This window comes from Oryzias melastigma, linkage group LG4 (genome assembly GCF_002922805.2).
Source record: "Oryzias melastigma strain HK-1 linkage group LG4, ASM292280v2, whole genome shotgun sequence".
Taxonomy (NCBI): domain Eukaryota; kingdom Metazoa; phylum Chordata; class Actinopteri; order Beloniformes; family Adrianichthyidae; genus Oryzias; species Oryzias melastigma.
This window is the reverse complement of record NC_050515.1, coordinates 6158664-6181226: the sequence shown is the minus strand read 5'-3', so window position 1 is coordinate 6181226 and position 22563 is coordinate 6158664. Positions and strand designations below refer to the sequence as shown.

At 37.4% G+C, this 22563-nt stretch overlaps 1 protein-coding gene across 1 annotated transcript in view; it reads left to right on the top strand.

The window, feature by feature from the left end:
• The window catches only part of faf1 (Fas (TNFRSF6) associated factor 1), a 74251-nt gene that overhangs the window by 25706 nt on the left and 25982 nt on the right, over positions 1 to 22563 (top strand). The window contains exons 8-12 of the mRNA XM_024278954.1: positions 2725 to 2811; positions 13183 to 13278; positions 13352 to 13475; positions 13563 to 13626; positions 13723 to 13804. Coding sequence (XP_024134722.1) covers positions 2725 to 2811; positions 13183 to 13278; positions 13352 to 13475; positions 13563 to 13626; positions 13723 to 13804 — 453 coding nt within the window. The remainder of the gene's footprint in view (positions 1 to 2724; positions 2812 to 13182; positions 13279 to 13351; positions 13476 to 13562; positions 13627 to 13722; positions 13805 to 22563) is intronic.

Sequence of the window (22563 nt, the reverse complement as noted above, 5' to 3'; positions counted from 1 at the left end):
TTAGATCGTCTTCATGTCTTGTAGTTGGCCTGCCGGTTGTGGTTTTGTGGTGTTGGACCGTTTTCTCGGCTGATATTGTCTTCTGCCAGGTGTCTTTCAGCGAGGATCTCCTCCCTCCTCACCCCTCACCTTCGCTCTCTCCATGGTGGGCGTTAGTTTGTTGTTTCTCTGATGCCGCTTTAACCTCTGACTGCAGCCTCTTCATTACTAGTGTTTATGCCTCTCCTTTTCCTCACTTTTCCCCTCTATTCATCGGCCGGCCAGCTGGTCAGTCAAATCCCTGTAGTCTGGCTGGTCAAACATAGATATTACACTCTGTAATAACACTGGCCACCCGCTTTGACCTCAGCCTGCTTTCCTGCCCATAACTTCTCTTCATAAGGATGGAAACCAAGCAGTGTGCTGTGGGATTTAGGCTGGAGAGAGACAATAGATGGACTGTGCCACTCATTCGTCATCACCATTCCTCCTTTTAATTAAGCCAGAATTTCTTTAGTTTTTATTTTGAAAAAATCTTTTTTGTTTTTGGTACTTTTAAAATGGGATTAATTTTAATCAGATTTATCTTTATTTGGTAATATTGAAATCCTGAATCCATTTTCATTAAGGTTTATTATTATTAACTGTTTTTTCTAATGTTATTGATAGAAATTGAAATGCAAAAAAACCCAAAATTGTCTGAAAAGTTAAGATATATTTAAATAAATTGTGCTGTAAATTAAATTCAAATGTAAATGTGTGAATCAAATCACATTTATCAGGTGCTTGGGCAGTAAGATCCAACCATAAATATATCTACTTTAAAAATATTTATTATTTTTGCTGGTTTTTCCTGATTTTGTTTGTATTCTTTAAGTTTCCACCTCCCTGACCAGCAGCCATGAGCACGCTCTAGGAGCCAGGACATCTCACCGTGTTTTACAAAGCCTGGATTTGCCCCGCGTATGGAGGGCTGTTTGCCGGGCAGTAGTTGTTTTAGCATCAGTGTCCAGGCCCGCAGGCCTGAATGGGAGAATTCTGCCGAACAAACGCTCCAGAATCCGCCGTCAGACACCGACACGGCTTTGATCAGCTCTGACTGGCGCACATCAGGCTGGCGTTGGGGCTTTAAACCAACAACCCGCTGGAGGGTGTAACGCCGCGCTAAGTGGGACAGGCGCTGCTGTCTGCTAACTGTTTAAAAGCGAGGAATGTTATTAAATGATGCAGCTACAGCGTCCGTGCATGAATGGGAGAAGAGAAATACTGTTCATTTCAGAGTGTGGGGCTGTTGTTGCTGGGAATTAGCTGTGGCATCTGAGGAATGCTAATAACGCCGGCTGATTTTTTTTCTTCTTTTCTCCTCTTCTCCTTTTGACTCGTGTCCTCCTTTATTCTCCGTTCAAATTTTTCCTCCCGAGTTTTGATACGAGAAAATCTGTTGATGCCACAACTGATATCCTTTTTGACAAGTTTGTGAAGGGAGTTTATTTAAAGTTGGCCCAAAATGACATTATGATCCAGCAAAGAAAACATGTTCAATTATTTGACATATTTATCAGAATCATAACAATATAATTTTATTTTCATTTTTCTGCGCACTGCAAAAAGAGAACCCTAAGAATAGAAGAACGCTAATCTTAATTTTTTTAAAAAACACTAAAAGGTAGTTACATTTTGTCCATTCAGTGACTAATTAGCAAAAACGTATAAAATACTAAAATCTAGAAACAAGGAATTCACCTTAATTATTAAAAAAGGGAATACTATTAAAGAAAAAACTAATGAATGGAATTATTTCCAAATTGTTTTTTTTGTTACTAGTTCTACCCAAATTGTTCATATTTCTTACATTTCTATCAACCTAATTGTAGTTCATTTTGATTACAATGACAAAAAACTAATTTGAGTGCAAATGACTCATTTTACAACGAAATGAATATACCATAGTCTCAATTCAAGTTTTTTCAATCGTCAAGAGTATAGAATAACCGGATTTTGACTCATTTTAGTAATAATTTTAATTTTCTTGGTTCTAGCTCTCTGGGCCAAAAAGTTCTCGATTTATTTTGAGAAGGTCTTGGACAAAAACTTAAAATCTGGTAAAATATATATTTGAATGTCTAAAAACAAGGATTGAAATCTTTGCAAGTTTGCAACTACTTATGAGAGAGTTCACAACATTTATACCAGAGATCTGCAACCATTGACTCTTAAAGAGCCATTGGAGTGGATTTCTTACTGAACAGAACTTGAGAGGAGCTTCAAAGTCTGACTTCACCCTTAAAAAAAGTGGAGACACTGATTTGATTTAAATCAGAGCTAATTAATTGCACTTTACTGTATTTTTTTAGCCATTAGGCACACTTAAAATCCTTGAATGTATTCTACAATGGAGAATCTGCTGTATAATCTGGTGTGCCTTAATTCTTTTATTCTTTATTAACCTGAGAACCACAATGAAGGAGTCAAAGATCCACATGTGGGTCTTTAGCCGCAGGTTGCAGACCCCTTATTTAGACCAATTAGGGTTTGTTGTTTTCAAACAAAAAATAATTTAAAAAAGAAATGGAGAATATTCGTAGGTTTGCTTTGTGCTCATAAGGTTTGAGAAGAAGCCAACTTCCTGGTCTGAGTTTAGATTTCACTGAAAAGGGAATTGGTTTCAATGAGTTTTATTGCAGTAGCCTCCAATTGAGTTGTTTTCTTTAAGAAACTAAACTGTGTATTCCTCTTCTTTTCCAGGTGAAAAGGAACATTTCAGACTTGACCAACATCCCAGTTCGGCATCAGCAGTGGGAGGGATGGCCTGCTTCTGCTTCGGATGATTCTGTAAGACCCACAAAACGCCAACCCACTCTAACGAACATCTTTAACCTTTGCTTGTATCATTAATAATGGTCTTAAAGATGAAAAAAACTCTGGTAAAAAGTTGATAAAGTTAATTTTCCATCATCCTCACTATCTGACAGAAGCAGTGAGTGAGTAAGATGTTGAAGCTAATTAAGATGTCAAAGACTGTTCCCATCCCGGGTCTCTATTTGTGGACATTAAAGCTCACATCATGGAGTGCCGCTGACCTCTCCGTCGCAGGGCCGCTCTTCCCATCCATTCACTGCGCACACAGTCAAGCTGATCAGAGCCCGCCCTCATACAGAACCTTGAGAAACCTCTGACCCCTTTTGTTTCACCCTTCTTTGACAGCATATGTGTTCCCATGCTAATGGTTTGGGATGGGTTACCAGGCCGCATGGCCGAGCCGCCCGGGCGCACGTTATTGTGTTAAAGCCCAGCTAACGTTTTCCTTGAATTCATGTTTGGTTTGGAGAATCGATGTTGACTTGGCCTCTTTTTTTATCTATACATTGTCACATGTGTCCTGTGCAGGAAGAGGCTATAATAAGAAATGAACTTTAGCCACATGGCGAATTAGTAGGAACTTGAAATTAATCTGATTTTTATCAATCAAAAACTGTTATTTTATTCCACCAAAGCATTTTTTTTTTGTTTTGGGCTACTACAGCTCAGAAGAGCCAGTTGTAAAGCCCTGAAACAAACCATACTGGTTCAGTACAGATCTGCCGTTGTTTGTGTTATCTTTGTAGACTTTGAGTTATGTGATCAGCAAACTGCTCGGGATCGCTACCAAAATCTTGCTGCAAATCTGGAGGCACGTCATATACATGCGGGACACGTCAGCTTTTAGGCTGTCAGTTTTACTATTCTGGGAGACAGTTTCGACTTTCTGACTTTCATTTAGCAGATCTTCTTCACACATCACTTTTTAATTATTGAAAAGTGAATTTGAAATTGGGAATCAATAAAGTTTTATCCTCCTGACTACCAGAGGAAAAACACGTTTTTTCCTGTCATTATTTTTTATCCACCAAAACTTCAATTCCCAGAGTTCCACTCACATTTGGTATGATACCAGGACGCCAAATGGAGTTACGGTGTTCCCTCGTTTAACGTCCTAAAAGATGACCTGCAATAGGTGAAATCCGTGAAGTAGTCGTCCTTATTTTTTACTAGGACTGTGTATTTGCAAGAGTCTGGCAATATGCTACATATCGTGATATATCCCAAGACTGTTCCAGAACTTAAAAAAAAAAAACTTTTTAAGAGTATGACTTTAAAAAAAACTATACCTGAATATTAATGTTTTTCTTTGTTGAAAAATGGTCAAATGTATTTTATCACAACTTTAAGCGCTGCAACTCTATCTCGTATTTAGATCAAATTCATGGTGGTTTTCTCATGGTAACATTGTCTGATTTCCACAACAAAATATTTTTCAGAATGAGAAAAATTAAATGGAATGGATGTGCCATAATCAATACATTTCTAGAAGCATGACTGAGGAAATAAAGTGCTGTTTATTTCTAACATGGCTAAATGTAGTATTTTAACAGTTTAGGAGCCTGAACGAGTCTTTAAAAATAAAAGGGAAAAAGCCAATTCTTTCCAGAAACATTTAAATTTGACAGGAGGAAGGAAAGCGCGTGAATGTGGCCAAGATGCTTTATTTAAATCTCTTTTTTTCTCACACGTGGAAGTAAATGCGTATTTCACTGCGAATTGCTACGACGTTGGTCTTTTTTCAGAACTTTGTACTCATCACTCCGATCCATCAGGTCGCTGTCGCTGAACTAGAATCTATTGCTGTGAAGTTCAGCAGAACTTTGGCTCAATTTGCTAACAGCATTTTTGATAACTCACTTTGCAACTGCATTGCTTCACTCCTTATCTGAGCCGCTACCCAGGACCGCAATCCGAGTTTTTATGATACTGACAGCAAAGATTTCAGTACCAATCCCAAGTCAAAACTAAGTATTAAATGTCTCATAACAACAAAAACCCAGAGTTTGACTGAACATTTAACACAAGCGAATTTTTGTGGATCTTGTTGTTTTGGTCGCGGTGTAGTGCTGCCAACTAGTAGCTGGGAAGTTGGGTGGAAAACAAAAGTAAGACGCTGAAGGACGTCATAAATAATTAAATATCGTCAAGTCAACATTTAAAATCAATACAAGTATCCCCAATATCGTGATATCGTGATATATCACAGAATTGATTTTTCCCTACAGCAGTTTTTTTTTTTAACAATAATTCTAAATGTTTTAAGGCAGTAAAATCCTTCACTACACACTAAACACTTTATATCAGACAGACGTGAAAGTTTTAACACTTTTAGACTCTCAAAGTTCAAACTTTTATAGAAAAATAAGTCCAGTATTCCAGAATGAAAACAAAGATTAACAATGACGAGCTGAACACATTCTTTAAAGGAGATGCAACTAAAGGAGATTAATTGACAAGCCAATCAGGACGCAGAACACAGTGTTTTTTAAAAAAAAAAAAAAGAAGCATGCAAAAGGTGAACCGTGATATATAGCAAAAGGACGATGAATACATTCGATCTGGTCGTGTTCTCGTGAGATTCTGCTGTGTCTGTTCTCTCTTTGAGAGGAAATATTAAGGAGCAGAGAGACAACAGAGGCAGAAGTGTAATAACGGCCTCTGCACTAGCCACAGCCTCCTTATTGAAACGTCTGAAGGTATTAACAGGGAAAGCCGTGGGCCTGGCTGGCCTGGCGGGCAGGCGGGTGGGGAGCCGGCGTCGGTGTCTCGCTCATTAGCCCAGGCTCATCTCTCGGGGTTTGGGTCAATACCGACGGCAGCCAGAGGCCCCATATTACTTTTAGCTCTTCACACTGTCCGACTTACAAATGATTTGAAGATCATTTAGCTCTTTGTTCAAGACGGTGGTATCTCCATGGTAACCTTACTCTTTTACTTTAGTGTATTTAATTATTTTTTTGTGTTTTCATTTTCTTTTGTGTGCAGGAAGTCACTCATTTGCAGAGAAAATTGCACTATATTATGACATATTTATGCTAACAGTACAAATCATAGTATGATTTATACATGTGCAGAATCTTGTTCCTGTTAGTTCTCAAAACAGGTGATTAAAAATTCTGCCACCGTTGTGTGACATTTATCCAAAGCACACTTGAGGCAGTGCAGCTGTCCTTCCATTTTTGACAAACCAAATATTTCCTTTTATGTGTTCACAAGTATACAGTTTGTAATATAGTCCCGCGTAGCCAACTGAAGGATTACGAGAGGAAGCACACTGTCCTTGTGTGACTGTTTGCCTGAGCATTTGTTTTCATTTTCTTTGGGTTTAGCTCATCACCAGAGCCTTGATAACATTGGAGAAAGTTCCCGAGCAGAGGGAAGTGTGTTGGGCTTTGCAATAGTTAAAACTTGACGGAATTCGCTTTATTCCAAGTAGATCAAATCAAATACTCTGGCATTATTTACAAATACCATGATGTAGCTCTGCCTCCAAATTCCTCTTGAGTCTTGCGGCTTTGAAGAAGCTTTTCGGAACAGCGCAGAGGATGATGACAGAGGTCTTCGCAACAGCTGATTTGAGAGGCCAACTGGACTCCAGCATCCTTTGCTGATGGAAGTACACTGATCAAGCCTTCTTCTGTTGTGTACTTTGAGTTTTCCAGCTTTTTTCGTCCAACAGTTCAGCAGGAGACGTTTCCAGAAAAGGCTTAATAGCATCAGAGATGTCTTGAATTTCTTGAAAAGCTGTGATTGACAGCCAGGACTTATTGCCCGTTGTCTGCTTATCCACCCCACCCTTCCTAATTCCTGACATTTATGCAGTGTTTCATGATGTTTGCTAATGTTTTAATGCCGAGTAGCCTCTGAGGTGCCTGGCCTTGTAGTGCAGCAAAAAAAAAAAAAAAAAAAGGGAATCATCCTCTACCTGATTGGGGCCTTTGGAACCAAGGGTTTATTGAGGAGGGCCTTGTGGTTACCGTAGCAACAGCGGATTCGACTATAGGTCGAATCTAAAGGTAGCCCTCAGGAATGATGTGGCCCGACATTTTGTGGAGTCATTTTCTTCAAATCTGCCGCTTGTGAAGTGTATCCTCAGAGGAAACGTTCTCCTCATTTAAGTTTCTAGGAATAACGCCATTTTTATTCTTTTTTTTACGTCCCATGAGTCCAAAACTTATCAGAAACCACCTTAGTGTGTCCTCCTCAAAGCCCCACCCTGCCTTTTTTTTTATTCTCAGCGTTCTGTTGCTGCATAAACAACATGGTGGAGTAATGCGGTTTACTGTGGTTGTGATAGCCTTCTCTGCAGCTGTCAGTGGTAATTATCTCACTCTCACAGCCAGACACCTAATCCAAACACTGCCGACACTAGAAAAGAAAAATGAAACACGCCGAGGAAAAAAGGAGGGAGAGGAGCGGAGAAAAAGAATAGCAGAGAAGGGTAAAAAGAGCCGAGGGGGAGATGGACAGGAGGGTGGGGATAACAGAGGGGAAATTCTTTCCCTGTATCTGCCACTGAATGCTTCCAGTCTCAATGCAAGTGTTAATTAAAAGAATCCAAAAAAGAGGAGCCAGTTCCTTTTGTGTGGAGATGAGAAGAGGGTCACTTGGGGGGGTTAACCTCATCCTCCCCGGACCCCGTGCCCTGCGGCGCATGGACCTCGTTTCCACGTTTCGCCGCTGAAGCGCCGAGCCGCACTCGTGTTCTTCAAGATGATGGAAGCCATTGGGTCAAAGCGAGGAAGAAGTCTGAGAGCCACTCAACACAAGCCCCCCTTTTCACTTCCCCTCTTTCATGAATGTCGACCCAAACCCTTCAGGCTGTCATTGAAGCGGGAAGTGACCAACTTTATTTATACACTTGTTAAGTCCTCAGCCAAGAGCCTCTCTTTCAGAGCTGGAAATGATTTTTTTGAGATCTGCTCAGACGTTGCTGTTAAGATTTTCCTGTTTGATTGTCAACCAGGACAATGTCATTTACATGTTTTAAGATGTCTACTTTTCACCAATACCTTTAACTTCCCAATTAGAGCAGCTTTAGATCAGGAACATCATGTATTTACTAGCCACTTAGTTTTCCAACCCCTCACTCTTAAGACTACAGCAAAAATAATCAAATAACTCTCGTTATAATAAACTCAATCTTTGGTCCTAATTAGGAACCACTGAGTCTCAAAGTTATTAGAGGAGAAATCCTGAAGCCAACAAAAGTCTGTTCATAAGGCTAGGTTGATCAATTAATATCAAATCAATCTTTAGTGTGATTTCAATTCATCAAATTAATAATAAAAAAAGACTAAAATGTTATCATGTTTTTAATGCAAAATTTTCCAATTTCATAAATGAAACTTACCATTGTGTAATATAGGGCTGCCACGATTAGTCGACTAATCGGCTATTAAGATTGTCAACTAGTTTAATAGTCGATTAGTCATTTCTTTTTATTTTATGGAGTCAGTGTTGTAAAGTGGAACAAAGCTGGGAGCGTTCAGCACCAAAAAATTAACTTTTTTATATTTGAGTCAGTGTGACCAAAACTTTGTTTTGTGAAAAATAGTTCATTTATTGATTTATTGATTTATTTATTGATGAGTTCCTTTTTTTAAATGCCAAACTCAACTAATAATTTAAAACAAGAAACTAATGAAGAACAGAAGCTCCACAATTCATTAAAAGTTTAATAAACTATCATCTTAATTGTTTTTGTTTTTAGTTAAATGATGGTTCAGATGTGTGTTTTACATCCAGTTTGCGCATGACCCGATTAATCGACTAATCGGAAAAAATTATTGGTGATTAGTTGACTACTAAAGTAATCGTTTGTGGCAGCCCTAGAATAAAAACTATTTTCTAAGCAAAACTGGTTTTGGGTGGAAATAGAAAAACAAAAGAGAATTTAGTCTTCGCTGAACGTCATATTTAAATTTTGGACTCCACCTTTTGAGTTGTGGCTCCTCCGAATCCTTTAATGATTCCAGAGTGACTCCAGGAGTTGAAGTTTAAGACCCGCTCTGATACAAATGGGGTTCTTAACATGTTCTTGTTGCATTTTTCTAATGAATATGCAGTACATAAATAAATGTAAGCTTAAAATTGTATTTCTTTATTAAAATTGTTAATTAGGAGCATATGAACAAATGTTGTTTGAAAAAGAGCTTGAATGTGATGTAAAAATTCCACTAGGCGGACTACAAGCTCCCTGCTCTCGACAATGTGGAGGGAAAGAGCAAACAGTCCCGCCCACAAACCGAGGCGAATTTTCCAAAGAACTACTGTCGCTCTGCAAACACAATGTTCTTGGAGAAAAAAAAGCTTTTTATCATGTTTTGACTAAAAACGATATAATTAAAAGACCACTGGAAGCGCTTTGAAAAATAGCTCAAAAATGTTCGGATTGGGTCTTTAAATCCATTTGTCCATCTTCTGTATTTGTGTTTTTTAGTTTCTTGGATTAAATCTGTTAACTTATTCTGATAAGTTATTGACTGTTTTGGAAAATTAATTGGTTTCTTTCAAGCACTGATAGTAAACAAAACAAAAGAATCACACGGATGTATCAAACTCATTACAGAAACAATAAAATACATTGATTAAATGATTAAATTAACATAAATGTTAAAAGAAATTAATTGTTTCATAATCTCATAATATAGACATTTTTGCAGTTAAAAAACAAACTTGTATAATCCCAGCCCTACAAGCAAGTCAAGATTTTAAGATGGTAAATGGGAAAACCAGGTCTAAAGACCTTAATAGTACATTACGATATATGTACCTCCTGCAATGGGCTTAAATACACAAAGATACACAAACAAAGTACATATATCCCTGGTTGGAGACCAGTGGAGTTTTTTTTTCTCTCTAGATTTGAGTTTAATAATTTGATGTTTTATTAACCCATTCTTTGGTAAAGTTCAGTTCTTTTTTTTTTTTAATCTGAGTGTCTCATTTATTCAACCAACGTTTCTTAAACTAGTTAGGGTTGAATTGCGCCAACAAAGACGAAGCAATCCCGTTGAGTGTTCTTCGTAGGTGTTCCTCCTGCATCCTTGCTTTGACACCGACATGCTTCTCATTGTCAAGCAAACACTTGCTATGAATTGGTGACATAAGAAACACAATCTGTTTCTTCTGCGGTGTGTGTGTGCAGCGCTGGGCTTTTCAATGAGTAATCGGTGAGGCACCTTTACAAAAAAAGCTGATGTGTCCCCTCAACAATGAGTGATGTCATTCTTGGTTTGTAGTTTAAATCGTGCTAGGCAGTCTAGACAGTGCGCTTAAGACAACACAGAGCAAGAACACTCATCAAGATATTATTCTTTCTCAAATGTCACGGGAGATACTGGCTTTCTCATATATCGTCTCATTTGTTGCTGCGCTGCTGGGAATTATAAACACAGGGGTCAATATTAGAAGCGGTTTCAGTATATCCCCGCTCGTCCTTCTGAAGGCCTCAATAAATGGCTGTTTTTCTATTAAAGATCAGTGTGACAGAGTTCATTTTCTCAGTTTTGCAGAAAAATCTTTATGTAAACAGCAAAGATGGTTTGACTTGTGAAGAAAGAAACTTGGCCTTTTTTCAATTCTAAGATTTTGACATTTCAGGAATCCTCTGAAAAGATCTTTAAAATCAAAGAATCTTTTGCAATAAAAAAATAATAAAATTGATGTTTCCACCTTACACCTCTTTAGCTGTTAAATATAAAAATGTTCTTGAAGATCAAAATCTTTGTTGGTTTCATTACTTTAACTGGATCTTGGGTCTTTAAGCTATTTTCTGTTGCAGAAAATTGTGTTGCTGTGTTTAAGATCATCACTATTTTTTTACCCTTTTTGGTCAGACTTAACCTGTTAGAGAGTTATGGTTTGGTGTTTGGTTCCAGTAAAACTAAGGGTGTTTTCAGACTAGACACATTTGGTCCGCTTAAAGTGAACCAGACTAGGTTTCCCCCGATAATGCGGAACAAAGTTTCAGTCTGCAGGCTGCTGCCGTGACATCATCCTAAAAGTTCTATTGTAGTTCCAACAGAATTCTCTTAAAAACAACACCATAACACCCCAAAGATGAGAGACAGCATCATAATAAAATGTGTTTTGACCCGCCCCTGTAACTGCTGGCCAATGACTGAAGAGATCTTTAGTCACGTGGTTTTGCCTTATCCAAAACAGAAATCTCCGGTTGACGTCAGTCTAAATTGATCTGAACCAAAGGACTTTCCCAGTCTGAACACACCCTAAATGCAAATTAAACCCAAACCAGCATACTTCCACCTCCATGACAGGCAGGTGTTTGTGTTTGGTGATTTATACCAGAGGGAAATGGTGGGAAAGTTTTTTTTTTTATTTTATTTTTTTTTATGTTCTGTCTATAGAAAATCTTTTTTCTTTACTTTTTATTGTATTTTATGTTATTTTGTCTTAAACATCTAACGTAAAAATAACATTTAGAGTCTTAGGTTGAAGTCTTTGCTTTAAAAGATAATTGAGATGATTGTTTTCAAGTTTACATATTTTGGGTTTGAAATACATGTCTATATATAGGCTGCAAATGTTGCATCTTTAAGACTAGTGATGGATGGATGGATAACTATTAATCCTCCAAAGGCAATTCGGTTGAAACAGTGTTGGCCATTTGACGATACATGTCGTGTGGGCCATAGAAAAATATCTATCGTGACATTTCTCTTATATTGTTTTTATTTGTTTATTTTTATATGTGTTTAGTTTTTTATTGCTGAGCTTTTTTTTTTTTGCTAAAATATGTTTTCCTGCTAAGAAACTTGAAACTGTTGAGCACTTTAAAGAAAGTGTTTCTTATTTTTGACGATTCAGTTGGATGGTGCTTGAAAAAATAAAGTCAGAGAAAAGTAAGCAATGACATTTTTTGTCATTTTTTTACAGATAATAATTGAAAATGTACTTTATGGTGTGATGTATGTTGTTATTATAATATAAAATAGTATATATATTGATTTACAATTTTTTTTACATATCGCCCAGCACTATTTGAGGCAATTATTCATGACTTTTTGTGGCACTTTGCTACCAATAAAACATTATAACTATTACAAAAATATTTAAAGTTGAATAGAACCAACATGTCTTATGTTTGTCACACTTTTGCATGTTAGATTTAGGGCTGAGCAGTTTACAATATTTTTATATACGATGTATATCACGATATAAATCAAATGACTATATTTGTGAAATTTCAACGCTCTGTGGCTCCTCAGAGAAATGTGTAATCATTGAAAATGATGGAGTTCTTCAGAAGTTTTCTCCACATAAATATTTTTAAATAAATTCAAATTTTTTATTGAGGTTGGCAATTATTTGTTTAAAGAGCGTGTTGGAACAATAGTAAGGGGTGTTTTTGTTTAATGGATTTTAACTGAATATGGCCTTGATTAAACCAGAAAATAACATTTGTTGTGTTGGTCACAGTTGCTGACAAGCTCTGCTGGTTACACCATTCCCTCCTCCCTCTCAGTGCAGAATGCGAGACCCACGCTTGGGGAATAACTTGGGGAGAAGCTCCCTTCAGCCCGCGTAGCTCCTTTCAGATTCAGTGGCCGTTGCGTGTAATCGTCTCCTGATTCACCCGCGTCCAGCTGTTCTTTGTGCTTCTTAGTACCTGACAATGGAGCAGATCAGAGGACCTCTGCGGGGTCGAGCAGCTTCTTTGCCGCTTATTACAGCCAGCTTCCCTGCTTTCCCCCTCTGTTGTTTAGGAGTGCATTCTCCCAGAAAAGTCTTTGCTTCTGGGCTTTCTGATGGCCTCTTGTCAATTAGTCAGTGGGAGCATAAATGGTTGCATTATTCCTGGGTAATGCTACATTCAGGCTGACTCTGAGAAATGCCCTCATTCATTAGTAATTGTTGACTTAAACCAACAAAAGTGCCTTCACCATGTATTTAGTATTTTTGAGGTTACAAGTGTTATTGTTTTCCTAAAATAGTGCGTTTTATGTTTATTATCCCTAAAGATCTGATATAAGACACTGTAGCTGTAATGAGTCCCAGATGACATTTTCAGCCTTTGGATTTGGAGCTCATTAGTGAGTCACACCCCACTCTAACAACCAGTTCAGGTGTAAGGAAGCAGCTCTATTTAGTTGAGTTTAACTTTTTTGATTTAAAAAAAAAAATGGTTTAAAAATCATTGATTCCATCCTACACTCTATTTGTTTCATCAGAAAGGGGGCTGTGATGTCATAATGTTCAAGAGGAAATTGTTTTGAAATTTACTGTAACCCAGTTATATGAAATTTATGTCTTTATTTATGAATGGGGATATTAGAAAAGATGTAATAATGTTCCTTTTTTGTTTCGTGTTTGAAGATGACACTAGCTCTCTCTGGAATCAGCTATCCCTGCCATCACCTCAGCGTTTGTCGAAGATCCTCACCAGCCAACATGCAGGAACCCACAGAAGAGGTGCTTCACAGAAAACCAAAGTGAACTTCCTCCCTTCCCCTGAGGACAAGCTAACGTCTGACTTTCCTTCCAGTGTGCAGACGTACACATGATCAGCGACAGCGAGGGGGACGACTTCGAAGATGCTTCTGAATTTGGCGTGGACGATTCAGAGATGTTCGGAATGGGCTCCTCGAGCTGTCGGAAATCTCCTATGAGTGAGTGGACGGTGAAGCTCCTTCAAAAAGAAGGGGAAATGTATGATTTTAATTCCAAAAAATAACCGCATTTGTTTCTCCTTGTAGTGCCAGAGAATAGTGAGAATGAAGCAGATGCCTTACTTCATTTTACTGCCGAATTTTCCTCAAGGTGAGTCCTGATTGAAGGAAGAATTGTGTCACAAATGGCTTGAATGTGACCATGTCCACCAGCTGGATTGACGAGTGAACCTGCTCTGTGTGGTAGGTATGGAGAGACCCACCCGATGTTCTTCATAGGATCTTTGGAGGCAGCGTCTCAAGAGGCCTTCTATGGCAAAGCCAGAGATGTAAGTCAAGATGGACATTTATTTTTGCTTTGATGAATAACCTTTTTTTCCCTTTTGGCTTTTATTTATTTGCATATTTTATAAATATATATCATAAATTGAGGGTCTACTCTGCTCAGCTGCAAAAGCCACGCCCCCTCAGAGGAGATTTTGGAAGCAGAGGCTTCAGATCAACATTAAAAATGGCTTTTAATACATTTAGTTTGTGGGATTTTGGTTTAAAACTTCAGAATCATAATAAAAATACTACTGGGAACATTTTTTTTAATTAAGGGAGCTCATGTATTTGCTTTTGAAACTGAACTTGTGGGACTTTATAACACCATGGTTAGTGTTAAAACCTGCCCTCATATATGACTAAGTTGATGGTATCTATGTTAACCCCGTCACTTGAAGATAGAATAATAAAAACAGTGGATTATTGTCTCTGAATAAAGATCTGGACGTTAAACGATCCTTGCCTGTGACCGAGGTTGTGGGAAGGAAAACATTCTCATCATATGTAACCATTAAAGGCTTCTTAATTGCTGAATGTTAGTGAAAAAAGTCAATAGCTTAATGTCTAAAGACAATATTCTGAACATTTCAGTTCTTTATAGTTCAGATAAACAGAAACATCTTGCAGTAAATTAAAGCCATGTACTGGAACTGTGTGTGCTAACTTCATAGACATCTGCTGCTTCAATGGTAATTAAGAGAGAAGACTAGAGGATACCAAACAAGTTCAATGGATTCATTGATCCCCAACAAGAGAAGAGTTTCCTGCAATTTATTGCTCTGAAACCGTTTGGTAACAACAACAAAAACATCTTCATGCTCATCAATTTGAGAAGAAATATTTGACACAGTTTAAAATCCCTGCAAAGGATGACACTGTGGTCAGAACATTTAAACAAAGAGTTCATTTCAGTGAGGATATTGATGTCGGTACAGTTTTGTTTTTGGAGCAATGCCTTCTGGGTAGAGCAGACCAACACGACAGTGTCTAAACACACGTGCCGTGTGGAGTAGAAACTCCCCGCCGTGACCCATGGGAGTGGACTGGTGACTGGCCGGGCTTGTTTTGCAGCCGCATCACCTGTGTGCAGTCACCGAGTTTACGGCGACCCCTCCTGCATTGTGACGTGCTCTGTAGTCAGATGTGAAGCCAGCTGTCCTGACAGCTGAAGCCTGGAAAACCGCTCATGGAGATGAGGCGGTTTCAGGTAGCACTTGAACTTGATGCATTTCTGTTGTTAAATATTTCTGTTGTTTTACGCTCCATTTTCTTTGAACCAATTAGCTGCTGACATCTTGGATTTTTAAATCTTAAACCTCCCTTCATACATTTATGGATGTTCTTGACTCATGTGACTCAGAGATGTCTTCTCCATGTTTGGTTGCCTTTGGCCACAAAGTCAATGATCCCAGAATGTTTTCTGAGCATCCATGCAGCAGCAGATCATTCTAAGACCAGTCCAGAGCTGCATCTATTACCTGGTAAATGTCAGATAGACTTTACAAACTAGCCACACGCTAACATCACCTTAAAGGCTTTTCCAATACATTATTTGATTAGATTGGTCAATTTAATTGATTTCTTTGAATTTGTGATTCATAATGATGTTTAAAAGATGAGACTTTGCTACATGAAATGCTCTATTTTTCTATTTTTGCAATTGCCTTCTCACACTTTAGTGCCCAGGGTATGGAGACGATAAATTCTCATGTTCATTTATTGATTGATGTAGTTTATTTTAGGCAATTTGAGCAACAAAAACAAAGGAAAAATGGAATAAAAACAACAAAAAATACATACTTCTTGACATTACAGTTGCTTCTAACCATAATAGATTTAAACATACCGTAGCAACAATCAGTTAAGTATGATTGTTAAATAGAGTTTGATTAATTGCTTAAAAGAAAATGTCAAAAAAACATAGTTATAATCCTACTCTTAAGTTTTACTTAACTTTTTCTTTTCTGTCTGTTTTTTTTTTTTTTGCATAGTTGCCATTTACTAGATTGGATTAGTGATTTCTGCTCATGTTTGTCCGTAAAGGAAAATTTGACACAGTTTCTAGAGGCTTTTTTTCCCAGTTTATGATTTCAAAATAAATTGGCTAACGATGCAGTGAAGGGATTCTAGAAAATGTCTGTTTTCTGGTTTATTTATTACCATTGAAACAACTGAAATATAGAGCCACTCAATGTTTTTTTATGGATCAATCCCTGCATAGAATTTAAAATAGAACCAGTAACTTGAATAGAATTTTGAATGAGTTTAAATCCAGTGATAGAACTGATAAATCAGAATTTTCAAGACACTGGTTCAATATTTTTTACAAGAATTTTGCAAATAAATGATTAAATTATTATTACAACAAGACTTTTGTCTTATTTCAAGCAACAGTAAAACAAATTAAATGTTAATTAGTGGTGGATTTTTGTTAATAAACAAAAAAATGTCAAGAGGTTTTTATACAAAATTCAGATAAATCCTGAATTGAGAAATTCAGCTGAATCACGTGTTTAATAGTCTGAAACTGTTATTAAATGGAGTAGTTCTAAATCTAAATTTTAACATTTGATTACAATACTATGAATTTTTGCACACATTAAATGGAGGTTAAATTTAATATTATAGTCTCTTTGTTCTGACATTTAGACATATTTATGTAGAAGCTTGGCAAATGGAATATTGGGGTAGGGATCCCCTGAGAAAAGTAACTTAGTCAGATCAACTCATTTGTGTTTTGTCATTTGTGAGTAAAAATGAATATGCATCTATAACACTGTATAAACCCAGTGACTTTTTTTCTGAAAATTTACCCTCATCACCGTGACAACAGGCTTTATTTTTAGCGGTCTGCTGTCCATTTTTTGTTCTCCGCCGTTGCCCTTTTAAGAATGCTTGTAACTACTGACAGCTTGTGTGGATTACAGCCTTATTAAACCGCGAGGACATTGCAAGATGTTGGGGGTTCAGATCCCAGGAGGACGAAGGAAGAGGGTTATAGAAATGACTTAAAGAGTACAATTATCAACAGGGTCTAAACCGAGAGCGTTTTTTCCACTTGGTGGAAAAAAATGATGCGTAAACAGATTTTTTTTGCGGGGAAATTTAGCCCAATATCGAAGCCTGGCGCCGTGCCTGCGTCTCAGCTGATCTCCTCTTCTAAGCCAGCACAATATGGCCGATGTCTCTGTGGCGTTCCGCTGTGTGTGCGCGTACTGTACCGCCGTGCTCTACACTGCACAGGGGCATAGAAATATTTATTTTCACCGCATTTCGTTTTACTCTGAGTGAGCTTGATTTAGCCCGCCAACTGTGCGGCGGTTAGAATGGCTTTAGAGAAGCTGTCGTGCGCGAGGACATTTTCTGAAAAACAGAAGCTATTTCTTGTTTGTCATGTTTTGTCACAAGCAGTCTGGACGACAGGCCAGAACATGCTGCTTTTGATGGTTTCATTACACAGTAGCATATGTGTACACATTACAGCAGCCATTCAGCCGTCTCATCACTTCGTCTTCGAAAAGAAACCTACTTTTTTTTGTGGCTTTTACCAGAGAAAAGGCCCACATTATTGGAAGGACGCGAGAATGGGGCAGATTTAGAGGATAACTTTGCTGTTTTATAAACAGAGGAATCAGTGGCACTCTCCCATAGATGGGAAAAGCTAATCACTAAGCAAAACACTACATTTGATGAAGTGTTTCTAAAGGTGTGTGTTGGGGCACTGTTGAGATGGACTCAATCCATCCTTAATGAAAATGCTCTGGGCTGCAGAGCTGAGCTGAACTCTCTTGGGGATCAGCGGCTGGTCAGAGCGCACAGAGAAACGGGCCACCCATCACCAACCACGATCCTCGCTAAATCCCCATCAACGCAGTGGTTAATCACTCTAACCCCGCTCTCCTCCGCTCTTCACACCGCTCTCCTGTCTGCCACACACAAAGACACATCAAAATTCATAGCCTCTCTGGAGTGGGGAGTTCAGGGATTTATCACCGCCAAGTATCCACTTTAAATCCTGGCAATAGCTCTGCAGAGTCGAGAGGAGCCGAGCTGCAGCCGCTCAGAACGGCGTACGACACTTGGACGTATGCGTCTACCACCAAAGAGCTCCTAGTTACCCTCCAAACAGATGAGGACTGAGGCAAGAAAGCAAAAAAACACAAACAAATCCATGATTTAAGTTCCGTCTCAACTAAACAATCTAAGGTTTAGGTTACAGCCTAGTCCAGGGGTCTGCAACCTGAGGCTCCAGCGCCAAATGTGGCTTTTTTTTAACCCCTCTATTGTGGCTCTCTGATTTAAGAAACAATAAAGTTTTTCATTTCAAATAGTAACTAAAGAAAAAAGTAAGGAGTAAAGTGAAAACAGTAATCTTAAACTTTATTTTTCCATTCACCAAGATTTAAAAACAATGTCACTCTGCTACTGGCATTACCCATAATGTACCAGCAATCCATAAAGCGGTTCATAGTTTAACAGTTGAGCTACAACATTTTTACAGATTTGTTTATTGCTGTGTACCACAAACAAAAAAAAAAAAAGAAATCAATCTGATTTCAGAAAGCACAACTAAAATTTATATTCAAGGGTTATTAGGTAGAGTTTCTATTTTTGAACAATTGAAATACTTTAGGTGCCCCCTTAAGGTTAAAAAATACAGTAAGGTTCACTGAATTAGCTCTGATTTATTTTTGGTTTGTTGGAGTTATGCATTTCTGTGAGAGATGCACCTTAAACTGCAAAATAAACATATATTATCCTATAAATGATACATATGACAAAGGAAGTTTTATTTTGAAAGCAAGTCATAAGAACCTTTGTCAAAAGTTATATCATATTTTGAAAAAAGGCTATTTTTATTAATATTTATATGGAAAAAAGGTCAATTTGTTTGTATCATAATAGGAACAATAATATAAATACAAACCAGTATTATTACTTTAAAGGGTGAGCTAAGACTTTGAGAACCATTTTTCACAGAAAGCGGAATATTCGATCCGTGGTCCGGCAGACAATGCGTCCCAGAGCTGCATCGTCCTCAACTACAGAGGCAAAAAAAAAAAGCGATATAAGTGCTGATCGTCCTGAAAAGTTAAATAAAGCACCAGTTCAGAGAGAAAATTCTCCTCTTACTGTTTGTTTTTGTCCAGAAGATAAGGTAAAAGTTTGTTTTAAAGAAGTGATGTAGAATATTTGGGCTATGTGACTGAAACTTCTTTTTTAGGTGTGTCCACACCAGCAGCCAATCAGAATCGAGTATTCACCTGGACCATGGTATAAGTTCATTTAGAGTGCAGAAACCCGATGTTTATTTCTTATGACGGTATATAAGTATCTTTGTTTTCTTGGAGTAATACTGCAGACATAAGTCTTCTCCTTATTTTGCACTTGATTTTTTTTTTTTTCACAATTTACACTTTCTACTTTTTTTTTTTTACATTTACTTCTGGGATATCTGAGTTAACACTTTATAAATTTAAAGATATTAGACAGTGAAAATTAGGGAAAAAATGTTTCTCTTTGGCATGTTTTTGTTCAAAAACTACATATTGTGGAATACGATTTACCATGTAAAACATGGTAAATTGTGAATTATCACAACCTTAAAGTATGATTAATCAGATGTTTTTAATTGATTGACAACACTAAAATAAAGCTGAATATATCCTGGACATAAAATCATTATATATATTTTATTCTACTCTTTAGTATCTCCATATTTCAATATTGTATTGAAGTTTGGGGAAATGCATATAAATTCACCATCCATTCTATATATAGCAAAATAGGCTATTGGAAAAATTCACCGCACTAAATATCACAGACACACTTATCCTCTTTTTTTGTGTCAAATCTAAAATCCCTCCCATGACGAAGGTGGACAGGATTTTGTTTGCCACACACACCAGTGAAGATAAAAAAAAAAATCCTTAAACGTTCAGCGCGCTGTCGTGTGGGATCCAGACTCCCAAGCATTACGCTTTTGAAGCTTTTGAAGTGCTTTGATTACATTGTTTTTAGCCACAAAAAAAAACTTGTGCTGTCTGGGATATAGTTCTGATTCACAACCATTTGAGTAAAGAAAAACTCAGAAATGTAAATTTATGCTGAATTTTCTTTATATAAGTCCTCCATCATTAGAAAAAAATGACACAAAAATGCATTTAAAACATCTAGAATGCAGTTTTCTTTGGAGTGGGTTTTTAATAAGTCCTACTTGGCTAATTTTTAGCAACTAAAAGAAAAAAATGTCTGGATATCATTGATATACACACATAAAAAAAGATGTAATTTGGATTGGATCATAACATCTTCATTATTGAGCTGGGTTTACTTTTTCTTGCTTTATGTACTCCTTGAGTACTTTATGTACTCCTCGAGTACTTTAGGTACTCCTTAAGATGACTGTAGATGTGAGTTGTTTTATAAATTAATTACAACTGAAAATAAGCTTAAATAAACATGGAAGACTGAACATATGTTGTTGCATCAATAGTTTTTATCACCAAACTGAATTAAGTTTTTCATCAGTTTTTTTTAACCATTTCCTTGTTTTTTTTATTTCCTTTTATTGCTCTGCTAACTACACAGTTTTAGTGTCAAAATCAAAGGTTAGCAAAAGAAGAGAAGTGGAAATGACCAAACCCTCAAAAACAAAAAAACCTCTATAAGCTTCACACATCAGTTGTCCAGTCTGCAGCATTGCGATATGAGAACAATATCTTCTGGTATTTTGGTTTTATTAATATTGGCTTTTCTGGCCGTGCAGACGGCTTTAACGGCTGAGAGTGAACGACTTGGTATTTGGAGGTGGAAGGGTAGGATTACATTGGTTTCAATGTGGGATTTCCAGCAGTAAACTAGCCTCCTGTATTCTGAGCACTGTATTTTTCGTGCCATTTTCAAAAAAGGGGGTCTCTATAAGGGGCATGTAAATAAAATGTACATGAGTGAGTAAATCCAGAGAGATTTCTGACCCAATTTGTAATAAATTAATTGTTTAGAATTGTATGCACTAAGGTTTCACCAAATTAGGGTTTTTAGGAACTCTTGTATTAAATGAGAAACATGGATGAAACATTGCAGTTGTGCTGTGTGAAACCGTCAGTTTTCTCAGCACAAAGGGTGCTGGGATTTAGGTGAACAGGTGTGAGGAAGGGCTATGGGGTCACTATCTCGCTCAGGTTGGAACCAGTAATTTAGCTGAACAGAGGGATTTTCTCCTCCCCGCTAAGACCAGCAATACAAAAGATCTAAGTTGAAAGCGGAGAGCGAACAGAGGGGTACGGACAGTTTAACTAAGATGAAGGAGTTGAGTTGGCCAAAATGCCTACATTGATTAGTCTTTACACTTACTCTAATTGAGCATGCATGTGTGAGGAGAAATCCTTCACTTGTGCATGCGTGTTGGGACACCAGCGTAAAAGTGGGTTTTTTTCCCTCTTCCCTCCTTCCTTTTTTTGTACAACTCTCACTTTTTTCACACTCATTCCTCCCTCAAGACCGAATTTGCTTGTCTTCTCAGCATGAGTGTTTAATCTTTTCAGGCTGTTGAATCGGCCCTGTGAATGAGTCCCGGCTCCTTCCCTCTAGGAGCCCTGGAGATTATTCTAAAGCACTAATCGTTGAGCAAACACAGCAGTGCTCTTCCATTCCTATTCTACACAGGCCACAGTATAGCACAACTTTTTTTCTTTCAGTCCCCCCCCGCCCCCCGCCCCATTCCCTCTCCGATTTTTTTACGCCTTGTGTAGATTTTTTGCTTTCTGTCGTACGTAGCCCGGATCACTGTTCCTGAGAACCGGACCCCTCAGCTCCCCGGCGCCCGTGGTTAAAGTGAACCCCGAAAAATAAAAAGGCAGCTCTCTTCTAGGAGAAGTGACATGCAATTTAAAGTGCATTATTTTCAACATTGTCCCCCCAAAACCTTTTATGCTTGTGGTTGTGTTTGTTTTTTAATTAGATTGTCTGTAAGGAAAATCTTGCAGGCTTATATGATGATGTCAATATCCTTGGATTTGGAGCTTCGTCAATATTGTCTGGCCTTGCTGCTACTAACCTGAGCGGGCTGCTGGCATTTGGTGTAAAATAAACAGAGTGATTTGTCTGTTTTGTTTTCTCCATATCCTCAAAGAATTTTATTTACAGCCCTCTTCATTTGATTTAGAGTGGTATTTGCTTTTTTCTTTTTTTTCTTTTGTGAGTTGTGGCTTCGCTTTGGTCTGTCAAAGTCGAGCTAGCTCCTCATCCACTCGTAAGCTGTCATGATGAGACTCCCACAGAAAGCTAAACAGTTTTATACAAGTCAGCCAACATCTGCCTGCGCAGTATGGATTTTATAAATCCATTTAATTCAAATCAATCTTTAAATTCTACTTTATTTATAGAGCACTTTTCCTGTTTTTTCCAAATCAAACTTTATTTATAAAAAGTGCTTCTCATACTTTGTGCAATTTAACTTTAAATTTAAAAAGAAAACTTCACCCTCCCTTCCATTAACACATACAACTAATGACCTGAAACACAATGAATACGTGGAAAATAACTTATAAAAGAAAATGTATGTTTAAATAATAAATAGTAATGATAATAATAGCCTCAAAACAAACCGTCCATAAAATCCAATTAAAACATGAGATGCTTAAAAGATGAGATATAAAGTTTTATGCTTTTTCTTTTAAATCTGATTTTCTTAGAAAATGTAACATCAAAATTTTTTTTTAAAATATAGATAGAATTCTTTAATTTATTTTTGTTGATT